Source organism: Macaca nemestrina, chromosome 3 (assembly GCF_043159975.1).
Source record: "Macaca nemestrina isolate mMacNem1 chromosome 3, mMacNem.hap1, whole genome shotgun sequence".
Classification (NCBI taxonomy): domain Eukaryota; kingdom Metazoa; phylum Chordata; class Mammalia; order Primates; family Cercopithecidae; genus Macaca; species Macaca nemestrina.
The window spans coordinates 86,013,961-86,033,848 of NC_092127.1; the positions used below are offsets into that span (position 1 = coordinate 86,013,961).

General features: G+C 34.9%; 1 protein-coding gene across 3 annotated transcripts in view; it reads left to right on the forward strand.

Annotated features, from left to right (window-relative positions):
* LOC105486334 (solute carrier family 9 member B1) overlaps positions 1-19,888 on the forward strand; it is a 122,634-nt gene that overhangs the window by 23,712 nt on the left and 79,034 nt on the right. For all 3 annotated transcript variants that reach the window (XM_011749184.3, XM_071093235.1, XM_071093234.1), the window contains exons 2-3: positions 9,739-9,808; positions 11,479-11,620. In XM_011749184.3, the coding sequence (XP_011747486.2) occupies positions 9,739-9,808; positions 11,479-11,620 (212 nt within the window). The remainder of the gene's footprint in view (positions 1-9,738; positions 9,809-11,478; positions 11,621-19,888) is intronic.

Here is a 19,888-nt window from a genome sequence, read left to right on the forward strand (position 1 = left end):
AGCCCAGGAATTCAAGGCTGCAATGATCTATGTTTATGCCACTGCACTCCAGCCTGGGTGACATAATGAGACCTTGTCTCAAAAAAATAAAAATAAAAATGGGCAAAGGACTTGAAGATATATTTCTCCAAAAAAGATATATGCAAATAGTAAGCACATGAAAAGATGCTCAACCCCATTAATCATTAGGGATGTGGAAATCAAAACTATAGTAGATACCATTCACACCCATTGGGATGGCTATTACCAAAAAAACAGAAAATAACAACTTTTTGCATGCATGTAGAGAAACTGGAATCATTGTGCATTGTTGATGTCAATATAAAATGATATAGCTGCTGTGAAAAAAAAAAAAACAGTATAATGATGGTTCCTCCAAAAATTGAACATAGAATTACCATATGATCCATCAATTCCATTTCTAAGTATATACCAAATAGAATTGAAAGCAGGGATTCAAACAGATATTGGCACACCTATTTTCATAACAACATTATTCACAAGAGCCAAAAGGTCTATCAGCAGATGAATGGATAAACAAAATGTGACATATTCATATAAATGCATATTATTCAGCCTTTAAAAAAGAAGGAAATTCTGTACATGCTACAACATGTACAGAATTTTGAATAAATTTTAGATAAATTTTGAAGACATGGTAAGTGGAATAAGCAAGATACAAAAGGGTAAATATTGTATGACTTGACTCATATAAAGTACCTAGAATATTCAAATTCATAGAGACATAAAGGAGAATGGTAGCTATCAGGGGTTACAGGAGGGGAGAATGGGAAGTTATTGTTTAATTAATACATACAGAGTTTCAGTTTGAGATAATGAAAGCATTCTGGAGAGGGATGGTGGTGATGGTTGCTTAACAATGCAAATATACATAATGCCCCTGGAACTATATACTTTAAAGTAGTTAAAATGGTAAATTTTATGCGTATTTACCACAGGAAAATTGCTTAAAATATTTGTGATTAGTATCAGTCAAAGTAAAAAAGATATTATTATTATCAAAGGAGTCATAGCAAGAATGACAGTTAAATTTTTAACAGAAACTATGGGAGCCAGAATACAGTGAAACATCTTTAAAGTAATTAAAGAAAATAAACTCTAACCTATATCTAATAAGAATCACTTTCAAAAGTGAAGGTTAAATATAGATATTTTTCAGGCAAAGAAATAAGGAATTTATCACCAACAGATCTATATTAGAACAAATTCTGAAGACAGACAATACCAAGGTTAGCAATCATTTAGAGCAACTGTAATGGCAGGTTAAAGCCAGAAAAACAAAAGAAAAAGGGAGAAAAATGCATAAAATTTAGAGGAAGAAATAAAACTTATATTTGCTGACTATATATATATGTACTTAGAAAATCCAAACAAATCTACAGACTACTAGAATTAAGTGAATTTATCAAGGCCTGATATAAAGTGAGATGAATGAAAATCATTTGTATTTTTGTATGCCAACCAGAAACAAATAATGAGTTTTTAAAGTTAAAATTTTTATAACCATCCAAAAAACATAAAATACCTAAAAATAAGCCTAATGAAAGACATACTGTTCTTTACATTGAAAATACAAAAAATTATTAAGATCTATAAAATCTAAATAAATGGAGAAATATACAGTGTTCAAAGATTGGAAGATTCAATATTGTTAAGATGTCAGTTCTACCCAAATTAATCTATAGATTCAATGTAACTTCGGTCAAAATTCCAGCTGTGTGTCTGTAAATTGACAACTTGGTCCTAAAATTTATATGGAAATACAAAGGATCAAAAAATCAATCCAACTCTGAAGAACAACAAAAGTGGAGAATGTACAACACCACCAGATGCCAATATCTAATATACTGGCTGGACACAATGGCTCATGCCTGTCAGCACTATGGGAGGCTGAGACGAAAAGGTTGCTTGAGCTCAGGAGTTTGAGACCAGCCTGGGCAACACAGTGAGTCTTCGTCTCTACTAAAAATTAAAAAAAAAAAAAAATTGCTGGACATGATGGCTTGTGGCTATAGTCCCAGCTACTTGGGAGGCTGAGGTGGGGGGATCACTCAAGCCCAGGGGATTCAGACTGTAGTGAGCTATTATTGTGTCACTGCACTCTAGCCTGGGTAACAGAGCAAGACCCTATATCAAAAAAAAAAAAAAAAATACAAGCTCTAGCATAATGTTAGCATAAGGATAGACAAATGGGCCAGTGGAACAGGATAGAATATGAAAATAAATTCATGTATATGTGATTACCTGAGTTACAAAAAAGTGACATTGCAATACAGTGAATAAAGGATGATATTTTTGATAAATTGTGCTGAGTCAATTAGATATTGATATGAGAAAAATAAATTTTGATCTCTCCCTCACACCCCATGTATGAAATTCAATTCCAGATGGATCATAGACCATAGACCTATTGTTGTTCCTTTCCTATGTGAGAAACAAAACAATAATGTTTGTGGAAGAATATATAGGAGAATAAACATTTGTGACCTCAGAGTTGGCAAAGATTTATCAAACAATAAAAGCTCTAAGGATAAAGAAAGGAAAGAATAAATTGGGCCAAATTAAAGTATCTTTTAAAAATGTATCATCAGCGTAAAAAGGCAAGACACAGAGTGGGAGATGATATTGGCTCTTTATATATCCAATAAAAGATTTATATTTTTAATACCTAAAAAGAATTCCAACAAATCAATATGAAAATGGGATCCAATACAACAAAAAAATGGACAAGAGATTTGAACACTTTACTAAAGAAGATATTCAAATGGCCAGTAAATATATGAAAAAGTGCTCATTATAGAAATGCAATTTAAATTCATAATGCAATGTCACCACAACAGTTAAAAGAAAAAAGAGACAATGCCAAAGTTGACAAAGATCTGAGTAATATTAAAGAGTGCTTCATTTAAATTCCAGCTCTGCCACTTGCTAGTTTTTTGACTATATTGAAAGTTAAATTACTTAACTTTCCCCCTTCCATAGTTTGAACATAAAATGGGGATAATAGTAGTAAACACCTCATAGAGTTGTTGAGAGAAATGAGGAAGATGATTCATGTTAAGTGCTTAATATAGTTCAACTGGCATCAGCTGTTATAATTTAATTCTTATGATAACCAATAAACTAAGCATTACTATATATTTTTTCAGATAAGGAAATTGAGGCCAATGGAGATAAATCACTTCCTACAGTTATTAAAAGATAAGAGAAGAGTTGAATACATTTCTTTCTCAGCTCAAAGTCCTTGCTTTTAGGCATACCACCTACCAATTCCACTCTTGGCAGATATATAAAGAAGGTATTGAGTGACTGCCAGTCACAAATGTTGCTTGACTCAGTCTCAAGCTTCTCTTATAGCTATTAACCTATACGTCTGTTATTCAGACCCCTTACCTAGGTTTTGAAGTTCTAATGCATAGTCTGCTTGCCTGAGTTCCAAGCCCTGCTGTCCTAATCATTATAGTTGCAGATGTTAAAATATGCTGCCTACTTTCTTGATGTCTCTACTTATATGATTGTTGGTGTTATGTTTGCCTGCTCCTAGTCCATCTGCTTACTTATGTTTCAGCTTCTCCTCATTTAGGACACAGTTCAAATGTCACCTTGATCTCTATCACATGATCCTCATTTATTTTCTGCGGTACTGAAAATGTTTTTTATAGTCTTCCCCTTCCTCCTAACAAGAGTATAAGATCCATGAGAGCAGAAGCCTATATTTCTGTTTTATTGTGTTTTGTTTGGCTGCTTTACCTTCAGAGACCAGAAGAGTAGGCATTCCAAAATTAGTAAGTAAATAAATTAACTTTGGGTCCTCTCCTCAAAATTTATGTGAACTTCAGCTCAAACTTTTTAATGGCTCTAACTCCCAGCCTGTTTATTCAGAACATGACACAACTTAGGTGATTCACATACCTCCCTTGTTCTTACCAATTACCTCATAATGTAATAGCTTATGACAAGGTAGTCATTTGATATGGTTTGGTTCTGTGTCCCCATCCAAATTTCACCTTGAATTGTAATAATCCCTATGTGTCAGGGCTGGAACCAAGTGGAGGTAACTGGATCATGGAGGTGGTTTCCCATGCTGTTCTCATGATAATGAGTGATCTGATGTGATCACAACACAAGATCTGATGATTTTATAAGTGTCTGGCATATCCCCTGCTTGCACTCATTCTCTTTCCTGCTGCCTTGTGAAGAGCTGCCCTCTGCAATGATTGTAAGTTTCCTGAGGCCTCCCCAGCCATGTGGAACTGTGAGTCCATTAAACCTCTTTCCTTTATAAATTACCCAGTCTTAGGTATTTCTTTGTAGTAGCATGAAAAGGGACTAATGTAAATTGGCATCACAGAGTGGGCTGCTGTTGTAAAGATACCCAGAAATGTGGAAGCGACTTTGGAACTGGGTAACAAGCTGAGGTTGGAATAATTTGGAGGGCTCAGAAGATACAAAGATGTGGGAAAGTTTGGAACTTCCTAGAGACTTGTTGAATGGCTTTGACCAAAATGCTGATGGTGATACGGACAATGAAGTCTAGGCTGTGGTGGTTTGAGATGCAGATGAGGAACTTCTTGGGAATTGGAGTAAAGGTCATTCTTGCTATGCTTTAGCAAAGAGACTGGTGGCATTTTGCCTCTGCCCCAGAGATCTGTAGAACTTTGAACTTGAGAGTGATGATTTAGGATATCTGGCAGAAGAAATTTCTAAGTGGCCAAGTGTTCAAGAGGAAGCAGAGCATAAAAGTTTAGAAAAATTGCAGCCTGATGATGCAATACAAAAAAACAAAACAAAACAAAACAAAATTTTTCTGGGGAAGGAGGTAGAAATTTAAGCCTGCTGCAGAAAGTTGCATAAGTAATGAGGAGTCGAATGTTAATCACCGTGACAATGGGGAAAATATTTCTAGGGCATGTCAGAGACCTTTGTGGCAGCCCCTCCCCTCACAGGTCTGGAGATCTAGGGGGGAAAAATGGCTTTGTGGCAGGCCCAGGGCCGCCCTGCTCTATGCAGTCTTGGGACATGGTGCCTTGTGTCTCAGCTGCTTCAGCTCTAGCTATGTCTAAAGGAGGCCAGGTACAGCTCTGGCATTGCTTCAGAGGGTGCAAACCCCAAGCCTTGGCAGCTTACACGTGGTGTTAGGCTGACAGGTGCACAGAAGTCAGGAACTGAGCTTTTAGAACCTCCACCTAGATTTCAGAGGATACATAGAAATGCCTGGATACCCAGGCAGAAGTTTGCTCCAGGGATGGAGCCCTCATGGAGAACCTCTGCTAGGGTAGTGCAAAGGGAAAATGTGGAGTTGGGGCCCCCACACAGAGACCCCACTGGGGCACTACCTGGTGGAGCTGTGAGAAGACAGCCACCATCCTCCACACCCCAGAATGGTCGATCCACCAGCAGCTTGCACCGTGTGCCTGGAAAAGCAGCAGACCCTCAATACCAGCCTGTGAAAGCACCAGAGAGTGGGACTGTAATTCTGCACAGCCACATGGGCAGAGCTGCCCAAGGCCATGGGAGCCCACCTCTTGCATCAGCATGACCTGGATGTGCCACATGGAGTAAAAGGAGATCATTTTGGAACTTTAAGGTCTAATGATTGCCCTATTGGATTTTGGACTTGAATGGGATCTGTAGCCCCTTTGTTTTGGCCAATTTCTCCCAGTACCCCCATTGTACCTAAGAAGTAACTAACTTGCTTTTGATTTTATAGACTCATAGGAAGAAGCGACTTTACTTGTCTCAGACATGACTTTGGACTTGGGCTTTTGAGTTAATGCTGGAATTAGTTAAGACTTTGGGGGACTGTTGGAAAGGCATAATTGTGTTTTGAAATGTGAGTACATGAGATTTGGGAGGGGCCAGGGACAGAATGATATTATTTGGCTCTTTGTCCCCACCCAAATCTCAACCTTGAGTTGTAATAATCCCTACATGTCATGGGTGGGACAAGGTATAGGTAATTGGATCTTGTGAGTTAATCTCACAAGATCTAATGGTTTTATAAGTGTCTGGCATTTCCCCTGCTTGCACTCATTCTCTCTCCTGCCACACTGTGAAGAGGTCCCCTCCACCATAATTTTAAGTATCCTGAGGCCTCCCCAGCCATGTGAAATTAAACCTCTTTCCTTTATAAATTACCCAGACTCAGGTATCTCTTCATAGCTGCATGGAAATAGACTAATACTTCATTCTAATGATAAGATAATAATTTTGACAGTCACTTGAATCAAAATGGAACTACACTTTAAAGGAATTTAGATCTAAGTTTCTAATCAAAAATTTTAAAGGTTATTTTTTGCTTTAATAAAGTTATAACTTCAGTTTTGATTCTTTATAGGATTTTACACAGTAATATTTTACTTCATTACAGTAAGACAATAGATGTAAAGCAGCTAACATATGATAGCTACTCAAATGTTAATGTTCCTTTTCATTTCCTTTTTATTAAAATTTTTCATTACTAAAATTGTTTTCCTTTTAGAAAAGTATAGATACTTGAAATGCTACAGGATATGGTAATATAGACTATCTAAAAATTAAAACTTGAAATCTTTAGTTTTGTTCTTAAAACAACTCAAAAATTGAGAGAAGATATTTTTAAGAAAAGTTACCCTTCCTACATTCAAAGCTAGCAAAGATTACAGAGGAGGTAGAAACAACAGATACTTTTTGATGTGCTGCTGGATCCGGATCAAGTGGGCTTCATCCCTGGGATGCAAGGCTGGTTCAACATACGCAAATCAATAAACGTAATTCAGCATATAAACAGAACCAAAGACGAAAACCACGATTATCTCAATAGATGCAGAAAAGGCCTTTGACAAAATTCAACAGCCCTTCATGCTAAAAACGCTCAATAAATTCAATATTGATGGAACGTATCTCAAAATAATAAGAGCTATTTATGACAAACCCACAGCCAATATCATACTGAATGGGCAAAAACTGGAAAAATTCCCCTTGAAAACTGGCACAAGACAGGGATGCCCTCTCTCACCACTCCTATTCAACATAGTGTTGGAAGTTCTGGCCAGGGCAATCAGCCAGGAGAAAGAAATCAAGGGTATTCAGTTAGGAAAAGAAGAAGTCAAATTGTCCCTCTTTGCAGATGACATGATTCTATATTTAGAAAACCCCATTGTCTCAGCCCAAAATATCCTTAAGCTAATAAGAAACTTCAGCAAAGTCTCAGGATACAAAATTATTGTGCAAAAATCACAAGCATTCTTATACACCAGTAACAGACAAACAGAGAGCCAAATCATGAATGAACTTCCATTCACAATTGCTTCAAAGAGAATGAAATACCTAGGAATCCAACTTACTAGGAATGTAAAGGACCTCTTCAAGGAGAACTACAAACCACTGCTCAGTGAAATAAAAGAGGACACAAACAAATGGAAGAACATACCATGCTCATGGATAGGAAGAATCAATATCGTGAAAATGACCATACTGCCCAAGGTAATTTATAGATTCAATGCCATCCCCATCAAGCTACCAATGAGTTTCTTCACAGAATTGGAAAAAACTGCTTTAAAGTTCATATGGAACCAAAAAAGAGCCCGCATTTCCAAGACAATCCTAAGCCAAAAGAACAAAGCTGGAGGCATCACGCTACCTGACTTCAAACTATACTACAAGGCTACAGTAACCAAAACAGCATGTTACTGGTACCGAAACAGAGATATAGACGAATGGAACAGAACAGAGCCCTCAGAAATAATACCACACATCTACAGCCATCTGATCTTTGATAAACCTGAGAAAAACAAGAAATGGGGAAAGGATTCCCTATTTAATAAATGGTGCTGGGAAAATGGGCTAGCCATAAGTAGAAAGCTGAAACTGGATCCTTTCCTTACTCCTTATACGAAAATTAATTCAAGATGGATTAGAGACTTAAATGTTAGACCTAAAACCTTAAAAACCCTAGAAGAAAACCTAGGTAATACCATTCAGGACATAGGCATGGGCAAGGACTTCATGTCTAAAACACCAAAAGCAATGGCAGCAAAAGCCAAAATTGACAAATGGGATCTCATTAAACTAAAGAGCTTCTGCAAAGCAAAAGAAACTACCATCAGAGTGAACAGGCAACCTACAGAATGGGAGAAAATTTTTGCAATCTACTCATCTGACAAAGGGATAATATCCAGAACCTACAAAGAACTCAAACAAATTTACAAGAAAAAAAACAACCCCATCGAAAAGTGGGCAAAGGATATGAACAGACACTTCTCAAACGAAGACATTCATACAGCCAACAGACACATGAAAAAATGCTCATCATCACTGGCCATCAGAGAAATGCAAATCAAAACCACAATGAGATACCATCTCACACCAGTTAGAATGGCAATCTAACAACAGATGTCAGGAAACAACAGATGCTGGAGAGGATGTGGAGAAATAGGAACACTTTTACACTGTTGGTGGGATTGTAAACTAGTTTAACCATTGTGGAAAACAGTATGGCGATTCCTCAAGGATCTAGAACTAGAAGTACCATATGACCCAGCCATCCCATTACTGGGTATATACCCAAAGGATTATAAATCATGTTGCTATAAAGACACATGCACACGTATGTTTATTGTGGCACTATTCACAATAGCAAAGACTTGGAATCAACCCAAATGTCCATCAGTGACAGACTGGATTAAGAAAATGTGGCACATATACACCATGGAATACTATGCAGCCGTAAAAAAGGATGAGTTTGTGTCCTTTGTAGGGATATGGATGCAGCTGGAAACCATCATTCTCAGCAAACTATCGCAAGAACAGAAAACCAAACACCGCATGTTCTCACTCATAGGTGGGAACTGAACAATGAGATCACCTGGACTCGGGAAGGGGAACATCATACACCGGGGCCTATCATGGGGAGGGGGGAGAGGGGAGGGATTGCATTGGGAGTTATACCTGATGTAAATGACGAGTTGATGGGTGCTGACGAGTTGATGGGTGCAGCACAGCAACATGGCACAAGTATACATATGTAACAAACCTGCACGTTATCCACATGTACCCTAGAACTTAAAGTATAATAATAAAAAAAAAAAGAAGAGAAAGCTGTCCGAAAATTTATCCTTAATAAGCTAAGCAAAAAAGAAAAAAAAAAAAGAAACAACAGATACTTTAAAATAAAAGTTATCAGAAATAATTATTCTTTTATTAATCTAGTTTATTCTTCTTCAAAATAACACTTTATAGATAAGTTTAAATGTTGGATCTACAGATCCTTCAAATGGACCATGTAAAAAGATAGTATGTATCAGTAACTTATAGATGTAGGTATTAATGTAGTTGGTCATATTTCATTTAAAATTTTTCTGGAGTCTTTTATGTAGGATCACGACTGAAGATAGACTAAATCAACAGTAGATATTAATTCAAACACACCAGTGCATAAAATAAATTTATGTGTTTTCTGATACATGATTCTATGATATGGGCCAGCATTATGAACTGTTGAGAAATGTTACATTTCTATATGATAATGGTTTTTAAAACTTATGCGTATGGCTTTGGTTAATAATGTTAAAAGATGAATATTTGGATCTGTGTTGACTATAAAGATATCTGACTTCACTATGATACAACTTTAGAACAAAAATCCTTTAAAAAATTAATCCCACTTAACCATGTTTGTTTTCATATGGATTTATAGCTTTGTTTCTTCTTTTAAAGTATTTTTATTTTAAATCTTAGCATGCACACCACAGAATCAAAAGATGAACATTTGGAGGATGAAAACTTCCAAACATCTACAACTCCTCAGGTAAAAACTTAAAAGTATATTGTAATATATGACATAAAATCAATCTGATCTTAAAATTTATTTTTAAAGTTTACTTATTAGATAGATTGCTTTTATATTTCTTTTATATATCTGGTTAAAAATGAATAGTGGTAAATTTAAAAATAGCTAGTTATAATAGGTCCTAGAAAATGAGCAGAAATAATGAAACAAATGGAAAGGGGTGCATTTTAGAGCTAAAGAGCACAGATTTTAGGAATAAGGAAAAATGTCACTTATTACTTCTTGCCACATTCAGGGAAAACTCAGTAACTTAAACGGAGGCAAAGACAAGTCTAGATTAATTAAAATGTTGTGCTGTGTATTCTGAAGAGACTCAAGTTTTTCATTTTTATATTTATATAGAGCAAGTCATTAGACCTTCTGTTGATCTGGTTTTACTTAGTAATAATTGCTTATAATTAGAATTGTAAATTTCATATTTTTTAAAAATACAGATTTCGATAGTTCTTAATGGTCAAAAAGTTGTTTTTAAAAATATTTTAAATATTCACCATTTATTCTAATTATCTATGAAGAAGTCATCTTAGTCTATATCAGTTTATTACTAATTCTAAAATAATAAAACTTAAAATAATATGGTTTTACTATATATGACCTTTCACTCACCTTAATAAAAATTCACCATTGTGTCTATGTGGTAACAGAATTTTTAGAAACAACCTCTATACCAGAACTCCAATAGGTTAATTATGATCAGATTTGAAGAACTTTGATCTTAAAGAGCTACATAATTCATTTTTAGCCATCAGCTGCTCTGACATCTCTGTCTCCTTAGTGATTACATGTAAAATTCCCTTCCTCAATGTGTGCATGCCCTCTAGCCTTTTTATTGTTTCCTGTGATGATGTGATGTTCCCTCTTTCACTCACTCAAAGTATTATCAAGTCACTCAAATTGCTGGCACACACATACCCACACCCACCCACCCATGACAATCATAAGGCAAATTTGGGAGATTTCTATTGCAGAGTTAACTCTACTCTGGTGTTTTATTGTTGTCATCATTGTTTATGGTTTGTTTTTTACATTGGAAGAAGTTTCTCAATATTCTCACAAACCAAAGATTCCTGTTTTTTCCAAATCAGCAGTTTCATAATTAGGTTACCATTAAAAGGCCTGGGAGATTAAGGTATACCCTTGCACTATTTAATATGTTATCTATAAATATTAGTGGAAGCATGCCTGAATTTCTGAAGTCTTGACCTATGTTTTTCTCATTTTTCTTTCAGTTATATAAATTTATCAAATGAGATGAATCCAAGTAAAATTATATTTCACCTCCTTTCTAATTGAGTTGTATTTTCATTTCACAAAAGTTTTGGTGAATAATCTTTGGGATGTGTATAGAGGATGGACCAAACTGTAGGCACCTTTATTCAGTATACACAAATGACTGAAAATGATGGGGACACAAGTCTATAAAAGGTTAAATCAAGGTATCCTGCAAAATATACTGCTGTTACATCCCCAAATAGCTATTGATATGGAGCATGAATCTTCTTTTCTATCTGTGATTCCTCGCATTGACAGTGATAATATAAATTTAATTCCAAACTTTGGTGGTTTAGTACATTCATAAAATTATACAAAAAGTATAGCTCCTTAAAGATTTTCTTGTTTTACTACAGAGTCTCATTGATCCTAACAGTACTGCACATGAAGAAACTAAAACTGTCATATCAGATACAGAAGAAATAAAACCACAGACAAAAAAGAAGACATACATTTCTTGTCCTCTAAGAGGAGCATTGAATATAATTATTACAAATGGTATGTGAAACAAGAAAATGTAAATGAAGAGAAAATGATAAATATGTTTGATAAATATTAAAACACGAGATAACAAAGACACTACTTAATCGATATACTCTAGATGAGATGATCAGCTCTGTTACAAGCAATATGTGAACAAAGAGGAAATATTTTCTTGAATCTTTCAAAGACAAAAACAAACACAGAATATTGCCTAGGAGAAGTGTATGTTTTAATATTTGTCATACTTTTTTATGTTAAATTTTTGGGATTAGAAACATCATTGATTAAAGGGTTTTATTTAAAACCTACTTTGACATTTACTTATAAGTTAGCTAGAAAGAACATTATAATTTTGGAAATATTATGTTTTTTATTAAAATTGGGCCCTAAGTTTTAAAACAACTGCAACCTCGTAAAAAGTTGTATGTTACTTGCTTTCCCACTACAATTTTAAAGCATATTGTTGTTGTCAGCAAATACTTACAAAAGAGATAATCTTGTGGTTTTTTTTTCTAAATATTCTGTTTGATTAAACCTATGAGAGAAAGATATTTTGGCTTCAAGAAGTATACAGAATTTTGTTCTCTATAGAGAACAAAAAATTGATTAAAAATGATGAAGCACAAGTAATTGAAGTTTTAAACTTTTATTTTCTTATTTGCTGATTGCTAACTTTAAACTTTTGAAGCAAATTTTATTCATTGATTTTTTCATTAGTAAAGGTTGCTTTTTAATTTATATCAATATATTGATGGCCTTGAATCAAAGTTTCTGTGAGCTTGAATAGTCCTCATCGCCAGTGTAAGTGATGGAACTCCTTTGTAAATACACATGTTCCCATGACCTGGTCTATTTAGTAGGCAATTTCTACACAGCAGTTACTAGGAGTAGGGCCAGGGCCTGTGGAAGAGAGGGAAATGTATTAGTTACCAAATATTATTCACTGATTGTGGATTACAGTTTGCTCAGGAGCTAATAGAGGAGTTCTAGAACATCAGAACTGAAACTTTAGGTTTAGATATAACTCATTTCCCCCTTTGTTTTCTTTCATTTTTGATTTTGCAGTTTTGGAGACATTTATAGGAAAAGGAGATTTTCTTTGTTTCTATTTGGGGGTGCATATTCTTGCACTCTCTTTTTTGAAATCAGTCTCTCTCTGTCTCTCTCTCTCTCTCAACCCACTCCCTACATTCACACTGTATCTTTTATACACAAAGTATAGAATCTCAACCTCCGGGTATGCTTAGAACATGTCACTGCTAGGAATCCCACTCTCCCGCATCATGGAATAAGTAATGTACAACCATGTGTAAGTAGAATGAAACAACAAAATAATTTCTTAAAACTGCATAGAGTTTGGATAATAAAAGGAAATAGAACAACATGTTTTTCTGTAAATAATAGTTAATTCACCAATACCACAATGCATACAAGTTAAATTTAAATAAGAAATCTAAACTCTCAAATGCACACAGAAATCAGTCTAATCACATTGAATCATACTGTTTACATACCTTATTTGGAGAATGGCTTGCTTCATCCCAAATAAATGGATAGTCTAGGACAGTAGATTTAGAGCTTAAGTTATTATTCCTTTTTGTTTCTTTTCAACCTACTTTTAACAAAAATGCTAATATATTTTATGAAGCTTTTTTTTCTTTAAATAAAGTTTTCTTATATGTCCAACTATGATTTTTAAGTAATCTTGGGGACAGAACTTCTCCATTAAAATTTTATTATCAGTTTTATGAAATTAGCAGTCTTGGAAGTTTAAGGTTCAAAAATAATATCCCAGAAACTTCCAGTTTCCAGTTCTACATGTAAGGAGATTAGAAGTCATCACTGTGTCCTAAAAACAAATAAAAAGCTGAAGAAACTGAAAAATGAACAACTCTTCTTAAATCCATCAGAAAAGTGAGTCACAGGGCAAACTGCTGCCCCAAAAATAAGAGTGATTAGACCGACAGATTCAGAGAATCATAACTTACAGGAATGAAAACCTCTTTGGGAACTAGGATCAGGGTACAAAAACCTGAATTGTAATTTAAAACTTGGCTGAAGCTGTGTGTGGAAAAGTCAAGAGTTAAAAACTCCAGGAGGGCCCCAGTTATGGGATGGGAGAGGCCCACACTTTTTTAAGTTTTACCTTCTGCAACCAACCAGCAGGGGGAGAGGGAAGTATCAAGGAAGAGAGAGGGTAACCATTGTGAAATATACCACAAGAAGCATTCTGTTCTTCTTACAAAGTCTGGCCCCCGCATCCCTCCCAAAGAAAAGGCTGGGTGCAGTGGCTCACTCCTATAATCCCAGCACTTTGGGAGGCCAAGGTAGGCAGATCACGAGATCAGGAGATCGAGACCATCCTGGCTAACACGGTGAAACCCGGTCTCTACTAAAAATACAAAAATTAGCTGGGCATGGTGGCGGATGCCTGTAGTCCCAGCTACTAGGGAGGCTGAGACAGGAGAACGGCGTGAACCCAGGAGGAGGAGCTTGCAGTGACCACTGCACTCCAGCCTGGGTGACAGAGTGAGATCCATCTCAAAAAAAAAAAAAAAATTTTATCAGAGCCTAACCTATACATGTTTTTATCAGAGCCTAACCAACTTAGATCTGATGGATCTAAGAAGAGTTGTTGATTTTTCAGTTTCTTCAGCTTTTTATTTGTTTTTAGGACAGAGTGATGATTTCTAATATCCTTACATGTAGAATTGGAGACTGGAAGTCTCTGGGATGTTATTTTTGAACTAAACTTGCAAGACTGCTAACTTCGTAAAAACTGATAGTAAGATTTTAATGGATAAGTTCTGTTCCCAACTCTAGTCAGCCTTCTCTAGCCTTCCACATAGTTGAAGGGAAATATCGAACTCTAGCCCCCTCTAACCATCCTGTACCAACTAAGGGAGTGGAAAAAAACTGAAAAGCATTTTTGACATTCATAGCTCAGAGGCACAGGCCTACTAAAAGACTGAGATCTAGTGATAGAACTGTAGAATGTCCCCTCCCCCCGCCGCAAACACACACAGCTTATCACCACATTACTAAAGTCTTACTTACCACAGGTCCTTTTATTCAGTACATCATGTTCATCTTTCAACTAAAATTTACAAGGTGTATTAAAAGGCAAAAAAACACAGTTTAAAGAAATGGAGCAAACGTCAGAACCAGACTCATATATGGAAGGTATGTTGGAATTATCAGACCGTGAATTTAAAACAATTATATTAAATATGCTAAGATCTCTAATGGAAAAAAATAGAAAACATGTAAGAACAGATGAGTATTATATATAGGATGAAAATTGTAAGAAAGAAATGCCAGATATCAAAAACACTGTAACAAATAAAGAATGCCTTTGATGGGCTTATTAGTAGGCTGGACAAAACTGAGAAAGTATCTCCAGGCTTGAGAATATGCCAGTAGAAACTTCTAAAACTGAAAAAGCAAAAAGAAAAAAATACTGAACAACAATGGAACAGAATATCCAAGAATTGTGGGGTCACTACAAAAGGTGTAACATACATGAAATGGGAATACCACAAGGAAAAGGAAGACAGAAAGGAACAGAAGACATATTTGAAGCCATAATGACTAGGAATTTCCACAAATGAATGTCAAGCACCAAGTCACAGATTCTGGAAGCCCAGAGAAGACCAAACAGGGTAAATGTTCAAACAAACTACACCTAGGCATATCATATTCAAACTTCAGAAAAATCAAAGATAAAGAAAAAAATATTGAAAGAAGACAGAGGAAAAATGACCTATAAAGGAGCAAAGGTAAGAATTACATCCAACTTCTCATCGGAAACCATGGAAGCAAGAATAGAGTGGCATGAAATATTTAAAATGTTGAGAAAGAGAAAAAACAAAAGCAAAAAACACCAGCCTTAGAATTCTGTATCCTGTGAAACCATCCTTGAAAAGTGAAGGAGAAATAAAGACTTTCACAGATAAACAAAAATTGAAGAACTTTTGTGCCAGTTGACTTGGTTTGCAAGAGATGTTAAAAGATGGTCTTCAGAGAGAAGGAAAATGATATAGGTCAGAAACTCACATCTATTTAAAAAAGGAAGAATATTTGAAAGGAAATACACAAGGGTAAAATCTTTTTTAAATTCTTAATTTATCTAATAGATAATTTGTTCAAATTAATAATAGCAATAATGTATTTATGACTATAGCTTATGTGTAAAGGAAATGAATGAGAGTAATAATACAAGAAATGGGAGGGAGGAATTAGAAATATTATTATAAAGTGTTTGCTCTACATATAAAGCCATATAGTATTATTTGAAAGTGGACTTTGACTGGGCACAGTGGCTCACACCTGTAATCCTAGCACTTTGGGAGGTTGAGGTGGATGGATCACTTGAGGTCAGGAGTTCGAGACCAGGCTGGCCAACATGATGAAACCTGTCTCTATTAAAAATACAAAAAATTAGCCGGCATGGTGGCAGACACCCGTAATCCAAGCTACTCAAGAAACGGAGGCAGGAGAATCATGTGAACTCAGAAGATGGAGGTTGCAGTGAGCCGAAATTGCACCACTGCACTCCAGCACTCCAGCCTAGACAAAAGAAGGAAAAAAAGAAAAGAAAAGAAAGTAGATTTGTATTACTTGTAAATGCATGTTGTAAACTCTCAGGCAACCATTACAAAAATTTATAAAGAAGTATAATTGATATGCTAACAGAAAATTGAATCATATAAAATGCTCAATTAAAACCACAAAAGGCAGGAAAAGAATGGAAGACAAAAGTAGCAACAAAGAATAAGGGCAATGAGTAGCAAACAGGAACAAGCATGATTGATATTAACCCAAATATATCAATAATCACTTTAAATGTCAATGATCTAAATACACTAGGTAAAATACAGAGATTGCTAGAGTGGGTCAAAAATAAGACCCAAATATGTGTTTTTTACAAGATACATATTGATTACGGAAAGAGATGGAGAATCCATTCTAACACTAATAAAAAGAAAGATAAATTAGCTATATTAATTTCAGACAGCAGACTTCTAACCATGAGTGTTATCAGGAATAAAGTGGAGCATTACATAATAATAAAAGGGTTACTTATTCAAAAAGACATGGCAATCCTTAATGTATTTGTGCCTAACAAAAGAACATTAAAATACATGAGTCAAGCCAGGCTCATTGGTATGCATCTGTAGTCCCAGCTACTCTGGAGGCTGAATAGGACGATTGCTTAAGCCCAAGAGGCCAGCCTGGGAAACATAGACCCTTTTTCTTAAAAAAAGAACGCATGAGTCAAAAACTGATAAAACTATAAGGAGAAAGAGATACATTTCATTTTTCTAGTTGGAACTTCATTTTCTAGTTGGAACCATCTATCCAAAATGGACAGAGACAGCAGGCAAAAATTCAGTAAAGACATAGTTGAACTCAACAGCATCATCAGTCAACTGGATATAATTGACATTTATAGACTACTTCATCCCAAAAGAGCAAAATACAAATTCTGCTCCAGCTAATATGGAACATTCACGAAGATAGACTATCTCCTGAGCCATAAAACACACCTTAATAAATTTAAAAGGATGCAATCTATGCTCTCAGACCACAGTGGATTTTAACTAAAAAATCAGTAACAGAAAAACAGCTTTAACATCCCAAAATACTTAAAGATTAAACAACATACTTCAAAATAACACTGAATCGAAGAAGAACTCTCAAGAGAAATATAAAAATATTTTGAACAGCCAGACATGTTGGCTCACACCTGTAATCCCAGTACTTTGAGAGGCCGAGGCAGGCAATTGCTTGAGCTCAGGAGTTTGAGACCAGCCTGGGCAACATGATGAAGCCCTGTCTCTACAAAGAAATACAAAAATTAGCTGAGTGTGGTGATGCATGCCTGTAGTCTCAGCTACTTGGGAGGCTGAGGTGGGAAGATTGCTTACCCTAGGAGGCAGAGGCTATAGTGAGCCAAGATCACACCCTATATTTCAGTGTGGGTGATAGAGTGAGACTCTGTCTCAATAAAATAAAATAAAACAATAAAAAATACAAATACTTTGAACAAAACGAAACTACTACTTATCAAAATTTATGGGATGCAGCAAAAGCAATGCATAGAAGGAAATGTATAGTATTTGATAATATTTCTTAACAGAAAAAAAGAAAGATCTAAAATGAATAAATTTTAAGTTTCCACCTCAGGAAGCTAGAAAAAAATAGCTAATTAAATTCAAAGTAAGCAGAAGAAAATAAGTAATATAATTTGGAGTAGATATCAATACAATTAAAAACAGAAAATCAATAAATTCAATGAAACAAAAACCTGGTTCTTTGAAACAGTCAACACAATTGATAAGGCTTTAGCCAAACTAAGAAAAAAATGTGAGAAGACACACATTACTTATATCAGAAATAAAAGAGAAGACATTGCTACAGATCCCATGGGTGTTAAAGGGATAATAAAGGAATACTATGAACAACTTTATGCCCACAAATTCAATAACCTAGATAAAAAGGACCAATTCCTTGAAAGACACAATCTGCCAAAACTCACAAGAAGAAATGGATCATATGAATAGGCCTATAACTATTAAAGAAATTGAATCAATGTTTCTTTCCAAAATAAAAAGTAAAAGGCCCAGGTGGATTCACTGATGAATTCTATGAAACATTTAAGGACGAAATTATACAATTTTCTCAGCTATTTCTAGAAGACATAAGCAGAAGGAATACTTTCCAATTTATTCTATAAGGTCGGCATTCCTAATATCAAAATCTGGCAAAACACATTTTAGAACCATTATCTACAGACCAATATCTCTTATGCACATAGATGCAAAAATTCTTCACAAAATATTAACAAATTGAATTAAACAGTATATAAAAAGGATACACCATGACCATCACCAAGTGGGATTTATCCCAAATATACAAGATTAGTTCATCATTCAAAAATCAAGTAATGTAATCCATCATATCAACAGGTTAAGGAAGAAAAATCACATGATCATATCAGTAGATGCAGAAAGGTATCTGACAAAATCCAATGCCCAGTCATGATTTAAAAAAATATATATATGTGTATATATACACACATATATATGTGTGTGTGTGTGTGTGTATATATATATATATGTATATATATCAGCAAGCTTGAATACAATGGAAACTTCCTCAACTGGATAAAAACTATCCACTAAAATCCTACAGCTAACATTGTATTTATTGGTGAAAAACTAGAAGCTTTTCTTCTAAGATCAGTAACAAGGTAAGGATGTCTCTTCTTGCCACTTCTTTTCAACATGATACTGGAAGTCCAACTAATGAATTATGACAAGGAAAGTAAATAAAAGGTATACAGGTTAAGAAAGAAGAAATACATTTGTCTTTGTTTACAGATCAGATGATTGTATAGGTAAAAATTCTAAAAGAATCATGTAAAAAAGAACTCCTGGAACAACTACTAAGTGAGTAAGTATGCAGAATACAAGATTAATACACAAAAGTCAATTGTTTTCCTATGTGCCACAGTGAACAAATGGAATTTGAAATTAAAAACAGCACCATTTACATTAGCACCACAAAATTAACATCTTAGACATGTCTAACAAAAATATATACAAGATCTATTTGAGTAATAACTATAAAATTCTGATGAAATAAATAAAAGAACTAAATAAATTGAGAAACATTTTATGTTCATGAAAGACTAGTATTGTCAGATGTCAGTTCTTCCTAACTTGATTCAATGCAATCCCAATCAAAATTCCTGAAAGTTATTTTGTGGATATGAACAAATTTATGTTAAAATTTGTTTGGGCAGGCAAAAGACCCAGAAAAGCCAACCTGACATTGAAAGAGAGAAACAAAATCAGAGAACTGACATTACCCAGCTTCAGGACTTACTATAAAGCTACAATGATCAGGACAGTGTGGTATTGGTAAAAGACTAGACAAAGAGACCAATCAAACAGAATAGAGTCCAGAAATAGACCCACAAAAATATTGTCAACTGATCTTTGACAAAGGAATAAAAGCAATACAATGGAGCAAACATAATCTTTTCAACTAAACATGATGCCAAAACATATGGACATCCACATGCATGCAAAAAAAAAAAAAAAAGGAATCTATACATAGACCTTAAAACCTTCCACAAAATTACCTCAAAATTTATCATAGACTTGAATGTAAAACATAGAACTGTAAATGTAGATGGTAACATAGAAAATCTAGACGACCTTAGGTATGGTAAGGAGTTTTAGATATAACATCAAAGGTATACTCCATGAAAGA